Source organism: Zonotrichia leucophrys, chromosome Z (assembly GCF_028769735.1).
Source record: "Zonotrichia leucophrys gambelii isolate GWCS_2022_RI chromosome Z, RI_Zleu_2.0, whole genome shotgun sequence".
Lineage (NCBI taxonomy): Eukaryota > Metazoa > Chordata > Aves > Passeriformes > Passerellidae > Zonotrichia > Zonotrichia leucophrys.
The window spans coordinates 59,092,629-59,108,689 of NC_088200.1; the positions used below are offsets into that span (position 1 = coordinate 59,092,629).

The 16,061-nt window shown below is 45.2% G+C and overlaps 1 protein-coding gene across 1 annotated transcript; it reads left to right on the forward strand.

Moving 5' to 3' along the window:
• Positions 1-1,134: 1,134 nt before the first annotated feature.
• On the forward strand, positions 1,135-8,889 carry SMU1 (SMU1 DNA replication regulator and spliceosomal factor). The gene is made up of 12 exons (XM_064736527.1): positions 1,135-1,311; positions 1,532-1,742; positions 1,850-2,002; positions 2,612-2,722; positions 3,086-3,214; positions 4,167-4,286; positions 4,679-4,795; positions 4,988-5,115; positions 5,864-5,990; positions 6,366-6,533; positions 6,798-6,950; positions 7,581-8,889. Exons 1-12 carry the CDS (start codon positions 1,286-1,288, stop codon positions 7,677-7,679), a joined length of 1,542 nt encoding a protein of 513 aa, XP_064592597.1. The 5' UTR covers positions 1,135-1,285; the 3' UTR covers positions 7,680-8,889.
• Positions 8,890-16,061: the final 7,172 nt, after the last annotated feature.

The following is a 16,061-nucleotide window of genomic DNA, read 5'->3' on the forward strand; positions in this document are numbered from 1 at the left end:
CTGCAGAGAATGGAGGAGAGCCCCAGCAGAGAGGCAAGAACAACACTGCAGCGAAGATTACAACAAGCTCGGGTTTGCAATATGTATGAACTTAATTAACACGGTTATAAAAAGTGATTGATGGAGTGAATAAACGGAGTTAGATGCTGAACAAGGAAGTTGAGTCTCTCCCTCCATCTTCAATATGTCTTTGCCAGAATGCCTGACCTGCAGCCTGCCATACCTGTGCCACCACAGGGAATCTTTTGAGATCCCTATAAATGACACTGGGTGGAATCACAGAATCAATTCCGTTGGGAAACAACTCTGACTGAGATCTTTGAGTCCAACCCATGACCAAACATCACCTTGTGAACCAGACCACAGCACGAAGAGCCATATCCAGTCTGTTCTTAACCACCTCCAGGGACAGTGACTCCACCACCTCCCTGGGAAGCCCCATTTCAATGCCTAATCACCCTTCCTGTAAAGAAATTCTTCCTGATGTCTGACCTGAAGGTCCCCTGGGGTAGTGTGAGGCACCATGTCCTCTTGTTCTGTCACTGGCTGCCTGGGAGAAGAGGCCAATCCCCACCAGGCTGTACCTCCTTCCAGGGACATGCAGAGTGACAAGGTCACTCCTGAGCCTCCTTGTCTCCAGGCTCAACAGTCCCAGCTCTCTCAGCCGCTCCTTCTAGGGCCTGTGCTCCACACCCTGCAGCAGCTCCAGGGCTTTCTGGCATCTCCTCTCCGTGGGAGGCCCAGAACTGGCACAGCACTCGCCATGTGGCCTCACCAGGGGCCCACTCAGCCCAGGTCCTGCCGGTCACACTACTGCTGATAAACGCCAGGATACCGCGGCCCGGCTGGAGCTGTGTTGCGGCTCTGCGGGAAGCAGGGCACGTCTGCGGGAAGCAGGAACCCCTGCGGGAAGCAGGAACCTGTGTGGGAAGCAGGAATCCCTGCGGGAAGCACGGCACACCCGCGCTCAGCACGCCGCCCGCCCTGCGCTGCTCCCGCTCCGCCGCCGGGGGGCGCGCCAGCCCCGCCGTCGCTGCCGGGAGGGGCCGTCCCGACCGGGTAACGTCACGACGCCAGGGGCGGAGCGAAGGCGGGCGCTCGCGTTATTTATTCAGGAACACACGGGACGGGAAGAGGAAGTGGCGTGCGGAGCGGCGGGCGGAAGGCCTACCTGCGACACCGACACTACCAGTGCTACTACTGCTACCGCTAGCGGCGACACCGACACTACCACTGCTACTACTGCTACCGTTAGCGGCGGTTCCGGCACCGGCGGCGCTTCAAGATGTCCATCGAGATCGAGTCCTCCGAGTAAGTATGCTGGTGGCGGTGGACCGTGCGGCCCCTGCGGCCGAGGGAGCGGGGAGGGAGCGGCTTGGCGGCCCCGAGCCTGAGTCAGGCCCCAGCGGCGCAGGGGAAGGGAGGCGAGACGTGGCGGCCCCGGGGCCGTGAGGGGGCCGAGGGTTGCGGCCGGGGAGCGCGGCCCGTGCGTCCGGTGCCCCGCTGACCGTGCTCTGTGTCTCCGCCGCAGCGTGATCCGGCTCATCATGCAGTACCTGAAGGAAAACAGCCTCCATCGGGCGCTCGCCACCCTGCAGGAGGAAACCACCGTGTCCCTCAACACCGTGGACAGCATCGAGAGCTTTGTGGCGGACATCAACAGCGGGCACTGGGACACGGTGCTGCAGGCCATACAGTCCCTGAAGCTGCCCGACAAGACCCTCATTGATCTCTATGAGCAGGTGAGCAAGCGCGGGGTTCCTGTGGGCTGTTGTGGTCCGTGTGGAAACCTCCATGGGGTGCTTTTCGCTAACCCTTTGCTGAGGCAGACGCTTGTCTCTGGGTGCAGGTTGTGCTGGAGTTGATCGAGCTCCGAGAGCTGGGTGCTGCCCGGTCTCTGCTGAGGCAAACGGATCCCATGATCATGCTGAAACAAACTCAGCCAGAGCGCTACATCCACCTGGAAAACCTTCTGGCCAGATCTTACTTTGATCCTCGTGAGGTACGTTGGTTAATCATTTTTCTACAGACCTCTCCTGCAGGAGCCTCAGCATCATTGCATGCTGCTGATGGCTCACGGCTTTGGGTTTTTTTTGCTTGGGGAGTGAGAATGTGCAGTTTTACCTATTGATGATTTTACACCTTCTGTGAAGTTTTTGGGAAGTAATGCATGACACTTTATCAGGAGGGAGCAAACCTGTGCTGCTGTTGGGAGTTTGGGGTTTTGGCCGTGTGTCCTGCCTGTCCAGGATGGCATGTGCAGCTTGCCTTTTCAGTGTTATGGAGGCAGAAGAAAATGCAGGTTATATGTAATAACAGTAAAAACAAGGCATGTTTTCTGACTGCTAACATCAGCCTGAATGTCTTTGTGAGAGCATGTTGGGTTAATGGCTAACTTAGTTAAGGGCCTGTTTTTAGACATCTTTTCTAACCCTGATAATTCTTTGCTTTTAAGGTGGATATTGAAGAGAAGGGGGGGAGGGGCTCCTCTTTTGGACTCCTAACAGAAAATTTATATGGAAGGGGTTTTAATTTCAGACGAACAGAGGGGTTTTTTTTAGAAAAAAAAATTACTTGGCACAATAACCTCATGAAAATAACTTTTCTGCAGGCATACCCCGATGGGAGTAGCAAGGAGAAGCGGAGAGCTGCTATTGCACAAGCTCTGGCTGGAGAGGTCAGCGTGGTGCCTCCCTCTCGTCTGATGGCACTCTTGGGGCAGGTGAGTCTTGAAAGATGTTTTAATGGCTATGTCTTTAGATTGTTGCTGTATAAAACTAGTTATGATGTAGTTGCATCTCCAGCTATATAAAAGTAAAGTTTAAACGTGTTATAGTTTAAAAAAGTTTTCCCGTGTAGGAAGGATTTAGTAGTTGTGGAAGAAGTCATCACTCTAGTGGTAGATTTTTTCCAGTACAGTAAATATGCAGCACAGCGTGCACTTTGAGAATAACATTCTGTGACACACGTTTTCTGGTGTGTTTTCAGCCCTTTGTGATTTTCAGAATGCTCGGTGCAGGCGATGTTTCTGTGTGGTCGATCTGTGTTAATTAGTGGCTAATGATGCGGCTTTCATCTCCTAAAGGCTCTGAAATGGCAGCAGCACCAGGGCCTGCTTCCTCCCGGTATGACAATTGACTTGTTCCGAGGCAAAGCAGCTGTGAAAGACGTAGAAGAGGAGAAGTTCCCCACGCAGCTGAGCAGGCACATTAAGGTAATGTTTGCTTTGTTTCTGCTGATCTTTCCTTCGCATGTTTAATGTGGAGAGATAAGAGGAGATCTTCTGAGTACTTATTTTTCCCTCTTGTAAGTCGTTCCCCTCCACTCCCCCACCTGTGTGTTTTCCTCCCTTTTTCCTGCGTTATCTTATCAGAAGACTTTTCTTCCTGGGAGTCTGAGATTAGACAGATTAAAATCTGCCTTTTAACAAGATTGGGTGCTTATGGTGTTTGTGATTAAGATAATGGCATCTTTGACTTCACAGTTCAGAACCAATAATTTTGCAGGAATTGGCATAGTTCTCTTCTTCATTTGTTCGAGGAAGTACCTGTGACTTAAACTGTTTTTCAGAAGCCATGAGCTTCAACTTAGGAAATCAGTTCAGTAACAACTTGCTAAAAATGCTTTATTAGAATTTTTGTTTGTCATTGCTGATCTTGTGTTTTTGTTTGGGCTAGTGAAGCTTTTTTCTTCTGTTGTCATGGCCACTTGAATTTAAAAATTTAGAAATCAAAAAATTGGACATTGAAAAAAAGCAAACATTCTCTGTAAAAATTACACTGGAGAAACATTACTCCAAATGAACTTCAGAAATTTATTAAGTTCTGAAGTCTGACAGAGTTAAATTTCAGGGATTTAAAAGGTGTTTGTTAGCAGAGAATTCACTGCAAAGATACCAACTCAGCTCCTGATGTAACCTTGCAGGTTCTCTTGTAACATTGGACGTTACCAGACCAAAAGGAGGGTTTTTATTTTTGTTTTACCATTTTTTAAAAATTCAAGTCTCTGTGTATTGACAGATTTTTTTTTTGTACTTCAGCATTAAATTTATTATACATACCTCTGGAAAGTACTGTATTTTTACCATCAGAATGACACAGTGATTTTGTTTTAATATGTCTAGTATTTTAAATTGCTTCTTAAACTTTATGTTCTTTTTTAAACAGTTTGGGCAGAAGTCACACGTGGAGTGTGCTCGGTTTTCTCCAGATGGACAGTACCTGGTTACTGGCTCAGTTGATGGCTTCATTGAAGTGTGGAACTTCACTACTGGAAAGATTAGGAAGGTAAGTTACTCCTCATTTCACCCAGAGTGACTTTGGCGTGCCAGAGCACCTGGATCTATTCTTTTGAAATTGTTTTAGTTTCTTAGGGCCTGTGAACCTGAGAAGATTCTGTTTAGGTGATGAAAATATCAGTCTGGAGTAGTTATGTGGGTGTAGTTCTCTGGTTTGTCACAGATTTGTCTCTGTGATAACTTCTTTACCTTCCTGCACTGTTTCTGTTGCCATTAAAATGGTGAGAGTGGTAGTAGCCTGTATTACAAGGCCATGAAGTCTGATTTAGAATAAGTTATAAAATATAACTGAAGTTAAAACTGGTAATGCTTTTGCACTTTGCCTTAAAATAGACTTCATTGATTTCACTAGTGACCCATGAATCTTCTGCTTTTGTTTAGGATCTGAAGTACCAGGCACAAGATAACTTCATGATGATGGATGATGCGGTGCTGTGCATGTGCTTCAGTAGAGATACAGAAATGCTAGCAACTGGAGCCCAGGATGGGAAGATCAAGGTACAAATCTTTTTGTACACTGTGTTGGGAGAGATGGTGACTAAAAAGATCAGTTTGCAATAGCAATAATGTTCTCATTTTGCGTGAACTCAAAGGAAATTTAACATGTATTTAACATATGTATTTGCTCTGATGTTGAAGCTCATGTGTTCTCATAACAAAGTAATCACTTATTTGCTGTCTCCTTTTCAGGTGTGGAAAATTCAGAGTGGTCAGTGCCTGAGAAGATTTGAACGAGCTCACAGTAAAGGTGTTACGTGCCTCAGTTTCTCTAAAGACAGCAGTCAAATTCTTAGTGCTTCTTTCGATCAGACAATCAGGTAAATAAACTGAGAATGTGGGAGAACAGAAAACAGGTTTTTCTAATTAAGCAGTTTAATTATGAGATAGTATAATCCAGAAGGAGCCTGTAGGGGTCTCTAGTCCACTGTGCTTCTCAAAGCACAGCTGGCCTTTCAGTTAGGATAGCCTGTTCAGGGCCTTGTCCAGCTGTGTTTTCAATATCTCCAGGGTTCAAGATCCCAGTGCCTCTCTTGGGAAAATCCTGTTTGGGTGTAGGGAAGGATATTTTGATTAGGTTTGATTGTGCTTGTTTGGTTTTTGTTTGGTTGGAGTTTTTTGGTGGGGTGGGATTTTTTTAATAGTTCTTGCCTTTTGCACTTCAGCTGTACACCTTTTGAGGGGTCTGACTCGACTTATTTTGAAGACATGTTGGGTAGTGATGTTAACCCAATAGTTGGTTTTTTAGGTGTTAAGATACTAAAATTATTCAGGTCAATATACCTTCCTTTCTCCTTCTTTCTCTCCTCTTTTTATTTTCTTTTTCCTTTTTCTTGTTCTTTTTTTCCTAAGGATCATTGCAGGGTAGGTTAGAAGTGAGAATAAATACACTCAAAAAAATACTCAAACACTGCTCTAATCGTAATAGGAAAGGATTCTCAAACCCCTTTTCCTATAGTTCTTAGCATCTGGAAAATGTTGATTACTGTTTATGTAGTGCAAAATTCTGATCCTATTTGGTTACTGAGTGGAATTTGCTTACTCATTTTCACCTCTTTTGTCTGACAGGATTCATGGTTTAAAATCTGGGAAAACTCTTAAGGAATTCCGTGGTCATTCTTCCTTTGTCAATGAAGCTACTTTTACCCAGGATGGGCACTATATTATCAGTGCATCCTCCGATGGCACAGTGAAGGTAAGATGGCATTTACCCTCTAAAGAATACCTTCAGACTCCTGCTGTCTTATCCCTGCTTTGTTACAATTGTTGCAGTCACTGGGGAAGGACTCGGGGGTTATCAGCAGTAATGGGTGTGCTTGTGACTTTGCTGTAGATTTGTGTGAGAACTGATGAGACTTGTTATCACAGTCTCTTGCAGAGCATGTCTGTCCTGCATGTATGAAACAGAACATAAGTGTAGTGCTCCCTGCCTGTTCTGCTTTGTTCTAGACTCTAAACTGACTGTCCTGTAATGTAGGGATTCCCTTATCTGAAATAATTGCATATCAGCTCTTTTTCATTTTTGAAGCTAATTTGTTTTATTTTGTTTTGTTTTTTTTTTTTACACTAGGTTTGGAATGTGAAGACAACAGAGTGCTCCAACACCTTCAAGTCCCTTGGTAGCACTGCGGGGACAGACATTACTGTGAACAGTGTCATTCTGCTGCCTAAAAATCCAGAACACTTTGTTGTTTGCAACAGATCGAATACAGTCGTCATCATGAATATGCAAGGACAGGTATGTGGTCTTACTGCTAGCCCTCCAGGTCACTCTGTCATTTCAAGAATGCAGAAGACCTAGTTAATAACATAGCAGGGTTAAAACGGATTTCTCTGGTTTGCTTGCATCGCAAACTATTCTGAACCTAAGTTTATAGAACACAGAAAGCTCTTGAAACTATGGAGAGATCTGTGTTCTGAACAGACCTAGTACTTCTTAAATGTTTTTGCCCTAAACGTGGTATTGATATGCTGCTGATTAATCCTTCTGTTTTCTTTACAGATTGTAAGAAGTTTTAGCTCTGGTAAGAGAGAAGGTGGTGACTTTGTCTGCTGTGCACTTTCACCTCGTGGTGAATGGATCTACTGTGTTGGTGAAGATTTTGTGCTGTACTGCTTCAGCACAGTGACGGGCAAGCTGGAGAGAACTCTGACTGTAAGTTTTCAGCTCTGAGCTTTTCCAGAGTTTTAAACACGGGGATGATGTGAATGTTCATAATGAAGTCCATTCTCAAACCAAGCAGTCTTTCATCTCTAGCAAACGTGATTGGTAACAAATGAATTTCAGGAATTTGGCTGTAGAATGTGTCTGGGGTTTTTAGAACCATATAATTGTAGAAATTAGGGAAGTATTTACCCATCAAGCAAAGACTCAATTGGTTCAGACTTCCTTGAATGAGGGCATATTTTGACCTGGGCTCTAGTTGGTGAAGAATCTGAAAAAGCCATCAGATTTAAAGGTACCAGGTTTAAATTTGCTTTAGATTGAACTTAAAGAGGAATACCAGCTTGAATGTCTAAATTTAACAGGGAACACTTTGATGTTGTGGATTTCAGTGGATGTAAACCTTCACTGAACCTTCCCTTCCCCAACAAAAAGTAACTGCCATGTCAGAAATTGTTGCAACTGGAGTTGAATGTTGGTGTGTGCCCCTGCTTTTGCTGTGTGCACAAAGCACTTTAACCTTCAGTCCAGCTTTCCTTCACTTGTTTTTTTGAAGAGAATATTTGTCTTGAATCTGCTGAAGGAAGACTCTCTTAATGTCTCTTTGTGTTTACTCTCTAGGTCCATGAAAAAGATGTCATTGGCATTGCTCATCACCCCCACCAGAACCTGATTGCCACTTACAGTGAAGACGGCCTCCTCAAGCTCTGGAAGCCATAGATTGATTTTGCAGCAAGCTCTGAAGCATGCCTGTTAGTTACAGGTTACTAGTGTTCGTGCTTTAACAAGTTCTAAATATGCAGTGTGATACTTGCTCAATTTTCAGTTCAGGTTTCCAGAGAATTACATTTTTACCTCCCTAGAGTGGATTGATGCATAAATATAGCATCAGTTAATTTTATATGCTTTTATTTTTACTAGAGTAGCTGAAGCAACTTCAGTGAGAATGCTTTCTATGCCTCCTGAAGTCTGTACTCTTCCTACAATGTTTGTTCAAGTTCATTGAGTCAGCAGCTGTACACGCTTGTGAGTGATTGCTGACTTCTTAGAATACAGCAAAATGCTTTTTTTTTGAGTAAAATGTGGAATGGAAAGCTGTCTCTTCCCCACTGCTGAAACAGGAATAGTTTCCTGGAATGCAGATGAGGGTACAGTATCATCAGCTTGATGATGGGGTTATTTCTATGCCATTGGGCTTTGCTGTGTTCAATTTACACTATCATTTTTCTAATTATATTGGAAAATAGTGTCACACAGCTGCCTCAGGATGAAACTATCCTTCCCCATCTGCCAACACTTCCTACTATAAACTAAACCTGCCTAATGTGGCAGTGGGACACAGTTGATGTTGTTTGGGGATTTTTGTTTTGTTTTATTTTGCTTTACTTCACCTCCAGACTAAAAGGAATTATTACCGGTGCCCTCTTTCTGTAAGTGCAAGGTGTTTTCAGACCAGCTATATCTGAAACAGGCTCCAGGGGATCAATATTTTGAAACATGCAAAAGTTGCATGTTTACATAGGTTGCGTTCCTAGTGCTGTGATAATGTTTTAAATAAGTCTTTAAAAGATTTTTTTTTTTTAATTTCATATGCCTGTGGACCTAGCTGAGGTTATGCTTAGGGGTCCCACAATATGATAAAAAGATAAAAAAATTGCAGGCTCTTCAATTTGAAGCTCATGGTTTTTTGTGGAGAGATTCTGACTAATGTACACTGTTCTGAATGTACACCAGAGTCTTTTAAAGTGTGACTGTGTCTTTTCTAGGATGCAGAAAAATGAGGTTTTTCCTGTAATGATGAATCAAATGCATGTGGATTTGAATTTGCTATATTGTGTTCTGTCCTCATCTCTTGTAGAATGCTTTCCTACTGTAGTAGTCTTTCAGACAATAATAACTTGTCTTCAACTTAATAAATGAGTTCCACTTAAAGTCTTTTGTCTGTGTCTTTATTGGGGTGGGGAAATGTAGAGAAAGCTCAGCTGGAATTCTCACACAGCCCCTTTGCTACAAGTGTGATGTTCAGTTCTGTTGAGCTATGCTGTCTGAATTCCCAGGTTGTTTTATACTTCTGTAGATATGCTAACAGAGGAGGGTTTTAGATACTAAAAAGTGATTATTTTTCCTGCCTCAAAAACCAGAAGTATCTGTCAGTGATATCTGACAAGCTCTATGGGCTTCTGTTAAGGGGGAAGATCTTGATAAAATGCTTTTAATATACTTTCCTTATAGAAGAGATGCTCCCGTTCCTTCAGCATCTTTGTGACCCTTGAGTGGTCTCTCTCCAGCACAACTTTGTCCCTTTTTTATGGGAAGATCCAAAACCAGATGTAGCATTCCAGGTGTGTCCTCACTTTTGCTGAGTAGCTGGGAAGGGTTGCCTCCCTCCACTGCTGTCAGCCAGGACACCATTTGCCTTCTTTCCAAGAAAGAGCTTGGTGTCCACCAGGACCCTCATCTTCCTTCTTGGCTGTTTTCCAGCCAAGTGCCCCCATCGTGTGCTGTTCCATTGGGGTGCTCTTCCCCAGGTGCAGCACTTAGCACTTCACCTTGAATTTCATGGTATTGCCAGCTCGTTCCTCTGCATGGCAACTCTTATTTTATCAGTTCTACTTCTCCCTCTTCTTGCTGAGGCAGTCCTGACCCTGGGACACTACCCTCCCTCCCCATGGGCTTTGTTGCACTCATCACCGCCCACTGGGCCTGGCGTTCAGCCAGTTTTCAACCCACTTCACTTTTCACCCATCATCACATACCTCAGCACCTTCTCTGCATGGATTACTATGGAAAACAGTGCCTTACGGAAGTTCAGGGACACCATGCCCACTTCACTCCTGTCATGCACCGGGTCAGTCACTCCACTGACTCCACTCCAATCAGGTTGGTTAAGTGTGAATTCCCTTTGGTGAATCCCTCCTGACAAAACCTCCCTTCAGATGGTTTTCCTGCTCTTGATGTGCCTGCAAATGGTTTCTGTCCAGCTGCACCATTACCTTCCAAGGGATTGAGGTGAGGTTGACAGACTGTTTTCTGAGGATCTCCCTGTCTTGTCCTTCTCAAAGACAGATGTGACATTTACTTTCCACCAGTTTTTTGATCACTTTTCCCAGTCACTATGCTCAATCAAAGACTGTCAAGAGGGGCCTTGCAATGACATCTGCCAGCTCCCAGAGCATGTGTGGGTGCATCCTGCTAGGGCCCATGATTCTGTGTATCTTCAGTTTTCTCTGATGTCATCATCCCTACATCAAGGGAACATCCTCCTTGCTCCAGACTTTCTTCTTGATCTCTGGAATTCTGAGAGCTTATGTTGTCACTAAATAAGACAGGCAAAGAAGGTACTCAGCACCTCAACATTTTCCATGTCATGTGTGACCAGATGCTCCATCTAATTCTGTAATGGCCCCATTTTTCCCCTGCCCTTTCCCACTTTTGTACTTCAGAGGCCCTTGTTGTCCATTTAAGCTTTAGCTTCCATAACTTTATCTCTGGATGCCACATCTGTGTAGCACATCACATCTGTGTTCCCCTCAATATACCCAGCCTTGGTTATACCCTCCAGATAATTCCTTCTTATGTTCTAGTTTAGCCAGGTGTCTTGGTTTCAAAAGACAGTTGTCAGCTAAGGAAGGCAGGAGCCTCCCCTGAAATGGAAAATGTAAACCCTGCCCCTCTGAATTGCTATGAATTTTAAATTAAGGGGCTCTCAGGCAAAAACTATGGGAGCAGGAATAACAGTTCTTTATTAGGGAAGAAAATAAGCAATGCAGTAAACTAAAACAACACTGACAGAGTCAGAACACAACCTGACACCCTGTTGGTCAGGGTGTTGGTAGCAGTCCAATGGAAATTGTGGCTGCAGTCCTCCTGGAGCATCAGGTGTGATTCTGTTGGAACAGGGATCCTGTAGAAAGGGTGTAGTCTTCCTCTGAAGATTCAGTGGAAGAAGCAGCTGTTCCTCTGGCTAATGCAGTGGAGAAGCCATGCAGGTGTTCCAGAATCTCAAGATTATATCTGGGTAGGAATGCTTGGCTCCTCTCTCTGGGCAGAGCATCTCACAGTGGGATGCTGTAGTTCTTATCAGTCATGCAGTGACATTCAACAGCCTGTTATCAGCAGATGGCTCCCCAGAGGGAGGAGTGGCTGTGGAAGAGATAAGGAAAACTGCCCACTTACCAGAAGACAACTGCCATACAGATGGCAAATAAAATACATTTAGCTTGGCAATCCAGGACACCAGGAGTTCTCATGCATTCCCACAGACCTGGCCATTTTTGCCTGGCTTACTGTTCACTGGGATGGACTGCTCTCAAGCCTGGGGGAGGTGAGCCTTGAATATTAACTAACCTTCTTAGGCTCTTCATTCCAGAGCCTTATCGTTTGGAGTGCTTCTAAGCAGATGTTGAAGAGACTAGTCTGCTTTTCGAAAGTCTGGAGTTGAGAACTGGCTTTTCGTTGTAGTTCTTCCTCTCAGTCTCCTGAACTTCACCATCTCATGGTCACTGCAGCTGAGGCTGCCTTTGACCTTGACAGTCCCAACAAGCTCTTTGGTTTTGAGCACGAGATCCAGCAGAGCACCTCTCCTAGTTGCTTCCACTATCAGTTGGGTCAGGAAATTCTCTTTGATGCACTCCATGATCCTCCTGGACTGATTATCACAGAATTGTTAGAGTTGGAAGGAGCTGCTAGAGATCTAATACGATCCCCTCCCAAGGCAGGGTCACTTAGAGCAGATGGCTTTTGAATATCTCTAGAGAGGGGGAGTCCATGTCCTGTTCCAGTGTTCTGCCACCCTCAGAAGAAGTTCTTCCTCATCTTGACGTTACCTCAGCCACTCCTCATATGGCTTCCCCTCAAGGCCTTTCACCATCTTAGTTTCCTTCCTTTGGATGCTCTGTATTGGCCTAATGCCCTTCTTACACTGTGGCACCCAAAACTGCACATGGGACTGGATATGGGGCCACCCCAGTGCAGAGCCCAGCTGGTGATGCTGTGCCTGATGCATCCCAGGATAGGACTGATCCTCCTGGCTGCCAGGGCACACTGGATAATTCTCACCCACAATCTCTCAGTTTGTTAATTTGTCCCTGGGTAGAGCTTGATACATTCCTGTTCCTCTCTCATGTAAATAGAAACTCCACTACCTTGCTTCTCTGACATGTCTCTATTGTTTCTAAAAAGGACATACCCATCCATGACAATATTCCAGTCATGTGAGCTATCCCACTATGTCTCAGCACTGCAGTGAGATCATGGCCCTTTGAGCACACACACACACACACACATATATATATATATATATAGTTCATATATATATATATATATATATATATGTAGTTCTTGTTCATTCCTCATGCTGCATCGTTTTGTATACTGACACTTCATGGATAATCAAGGAATGGGGTCTCCTAGAAGGGATGTGAGAGGATTCACCACAGCCATAAGCACCTATGATGTGTTTTGTGCTTGGATCCTCAACTCCAGGGGCAGCCAAGGTACATCTTGCCAGGGCCTTATAGTCTTCCTTGATCTCACCTATTTTTTGGCATGTGTTGTAGTGTGCTTTGTTAATTTGTTCAGTTTCTCCCCTATTGTTCTGTAATGGTTCTGCCCTCTCAGTTTTTCCCGCCTTAGCCCTGTCAGTTAGTCTATTCCCACGGCAACTCCCGCCACTTGTTATGTCAATCCCCTCTGTTATGTAATTTCCCCTCCCCTCATTCCCTTTTATGTAGACTTGTTTCTCCTCCCTGGGCCTAGTCAATCACTCCCCACCCCTCCTGCTCTTCCAGAATCTTCTGCTCTCAGGGAGACTTGACTTGGCTGTGGAGCCGGGGCCCCTCCCTTATATTGTATCTATTGGTCTTCCTTTAATGCCTGTTATCTTAAGTTCACTCCCTTGCACTCCCCTATTGGTTCTTATGTAATCCCGTCCCATGTTTTCCTCCCCATATAAAACCTTATTGCACCCCCAGTTTGGGGTCACTCCCTGGCTGACACCGGGTAGGTTCAATAAATCTAACGGTCCCCAGTGAGTGTCCAGGCTCTTTCCTCTCGTCGACATAGCAGTGATCCTGTCCGCCACGAGTGCAGCCTGAGGCCACAGACGCCGAAGGGCGCTCATCCAGTTGCAGTGGGCTGTTGGCCGCCCCTCCTGCTAGCCGGACTCTCTACTGAAGGCCACCTCGCTGCAGGCGTGTGGCATCCCCTGTACCCATATGAAAAAGTGATGGGGGTAGTGGTGTATGACAGGTACCCTCTTGGCAACACCATGGATCCCATCTCCTGGAGGGCAGGATGCCCCTTGTGACTGTCTATTAGGCTGGCAAATGGACAACTCAGTGCTCACTGCAACCACTTGATTTTATTTTTACAGTAATCACAATGCACTGCTGGTGAGGTTCTCTTTGTTGGTCTTGCTCATGGACATCTAAAGCCTTTAAAGCATCAGATTTGTATTTTTGGTCTGCAAGTTGAAGGCTGGAGATTGCGGCGAGGTGTATGTGGCCAATAAGGTCAACGTCCGGCTAGCAGAAGGTAGAGGCCGACACCCAGCTGCATAAACTGCCAGCCCCCCTCGGTGTCTGTAGGCCTCGGGCTGAGCTGGCTCGCGGACGGAACTCGCTGCCGATGGGACGAGAGAAGGAGCCGCACACTCTCTGGGGGTGAAGTCGGTTTATTGATGAACCGGAGAAACCAACCAAGGAGCACCAACCAGGGAATGGCCCCGAGGGGAGGGAGAAGTGAGGTTTTAAAGGAAGGGGGTGTATATGGGAGGGATTTACAGGGAACCAATAGGGAAAGGTGAAAGGATGAACTTAACATAACTGACATAAAGGGGGAAACCAATAGATACAAAGTAAAGGAGGGGCCCTGGGACCTCGGCCAACCACAACCCCCAGAGAGAAGATTCTGGAAAGCTGGGACGAGTGGGGGGTGATTGACTGGGCCCAGGGAGGAGGAACCAATATACATATAAGGGGAGGAGAGGGAGGAGAAATTATATAACCAAAAGAACTGACAACCCAAATGGCGGGAGTTGCCATGGGAATAACATAACTGGTAGGGCTAAACTGGGGTAGGGCAGAACCATTTACATTAAACAGGAGGAAACATTACATAAAATGGGGGAGTAATACAATAAACTTAACACACACACCACAACAGGAGATGGAATTGGAGGCCTGCTTTTGTGGGTCCCCAGGGTGCAGGGTGCCTCAGGCTCATTGGTATCCACAGTGGCTCTGAATCCACCTACCTATCTCCGCTTCAGCCCCTCTATATACTGAACAGCTAACTGATTGTCTCTTGTCATTCAGCCACCTGCTGCAGCTGGTCATCCACCTGTGCACACTTAGTACAGGTACCAGCCTTTTCTTCAGAAGTACCTGGAGTATCCATGGAAACCACCCGTACTGACACCTGCCTCACCAGTTCTGTCTGCACAGAAGCATCAGACTTCTCAGGGGCTGTCTCAGTAGACACACTGGCTTTGGCTCAGGAATGCCCACCATTATGGCAGAGACCTAAAGCACTTAGCACTTACCTGAGATGTGGATCTACTTTTAGTTTTATTATTAATTATAATTACTTTGTTTTCCTGACAGCAGTTAACAGGGTAGTTGAAGTCCCATTCTTTGGGCACTGTAATTGTTCTCATTTACTCCCTAAGAAAACAGTTAAGCCTGGCATTTGTTTATGTGCTGTTTTCAAAAAGAGTGGCTTAAATCAAACCTCTTTTCTTAGTGTGCTTTCCTATGCTCTGAGCAGAAATCAGTCACAAACACGTCTTCCCAGGTGAAGCTGCTAATGAAAAAACATAGGGCAAGTTCCTTGACCTTGCATCACACTGCAAATTCAAAACAGATTTGGGATGATTGAGTTTACACCCCTGGGCTGAACCAACCTTTTCCACTCTTCCTGGCTAGCAGGTATTCAAAACTATGGGAAGGAGAGGACCTGTAGCCTAAGGACTCTGAAAGCAAAGCAAAAGTGAGAGTAGGTTCTTTCACAGCCAGCCTGTGCAATAGTGGAACTTTGTTTTATGGGGAAAATATGAAGTCCTAAATACTTTTCACTGGTGCACAGTGAAAAGAATAATTGTAATAAACTAAAATATAAGCTTGATCACATGAATTAGGTGGTGTTGAAACACTGGAAGTAATTGCAAACTCAGATTACAATAGGTCAGGTTACTATACTGGCAGTTGCAGAAACAGCTATTTTGTGCTACTGTATCCTTAGTTTGGGGCACAGATTTTGTATCTGTAACCAATTCATTTCAAAACAATACTAATCTGGTGGTGTTCCTGCTGCCCCCCCTCCTGGCACAGCATCCTTCCCTGGACTGCTCTGCTAAAGCCTTTAGAGGCAGCTCCTGGTCAGCCACCCTCCTCCTGGAACCCGGCCGATCGGCAGCGTGGCCACCAACCACCAAGCACAATTGTCATGTCATGGCCTTCAGAGTAAGTCCAGAATGTCACCTCAACTGCATGCCAATGAGGGTGAGTGTGGCAAAAGGAAACGCAGTGCTCCTGAGAAAGTTAGTTTATGGAATGAGTTTTTTTGAAATATAATACACAGTCATCTGACGCAATATCAGGTCCCACTGTCAAGACAAAGGCTATGAATGGGTGTTGTTTGTCCTTACTGTTTTGATCTAGTGGTTAAGGAAAAAAAAAAAAACAAAACCAAGGGTGCTTACTGAGCTGAAAAAAAGTAGCTTATTTTACTGCTGTTTAAGTCTCAAGCCAGCTGTGCAGGATTCAGCCCTAGCCAGAAGATTACTTTGTTTCTCCGCTTGATTCAAACCATCCTACTGATAGAGCACAGGCACCTGCAGGTCACATTTTTCATCGCACTGATGAGCTCACTCAAGTAGAATTTGGAAAACCACTTGGCCTACAGGATTTTATTTCTGTTGAGAAAGAAAACAGAAAAGTGGGTGAAACATGCAGGTGAAAGATCACAGTTCTGTAGGTACCTGAAAGGGACCACATTTGAGGTACAAAATCCACTGTATACTAGCTGTCTTTATACAATGAAACTTGGAATGCTTAGATAAGCTAGAGATGTTCTGTCTAAGAGCTTCCAGATATTCAGGTT

What these genes read in the sequence shown, in the direction of transcription:
- SMU1 (XM_064736527.1), top strand. Translation starts at nt 1,286, where the DNA reads ATGTCCATCGAGATCGAGTCCTCCGA. An exon ending in ATCGAGATCGAGTCCTCCGA is followed by an intron (nt 1,312 to 1,531) that starts GTAAGTATGCTG and finishes TCTCCGCCGCAG; the next exon opens with CGTGATCCGGCTCATCATGC. An exon ending in AGCTGGAGAGAACTCTGACT is followed by an intron (nt 6,951 to 7,580) that starts GTAAGTTTTCAG and finishes TTTACTCTCTAG; the next exon opens with GTCCATGAAAAAGATGTCAT.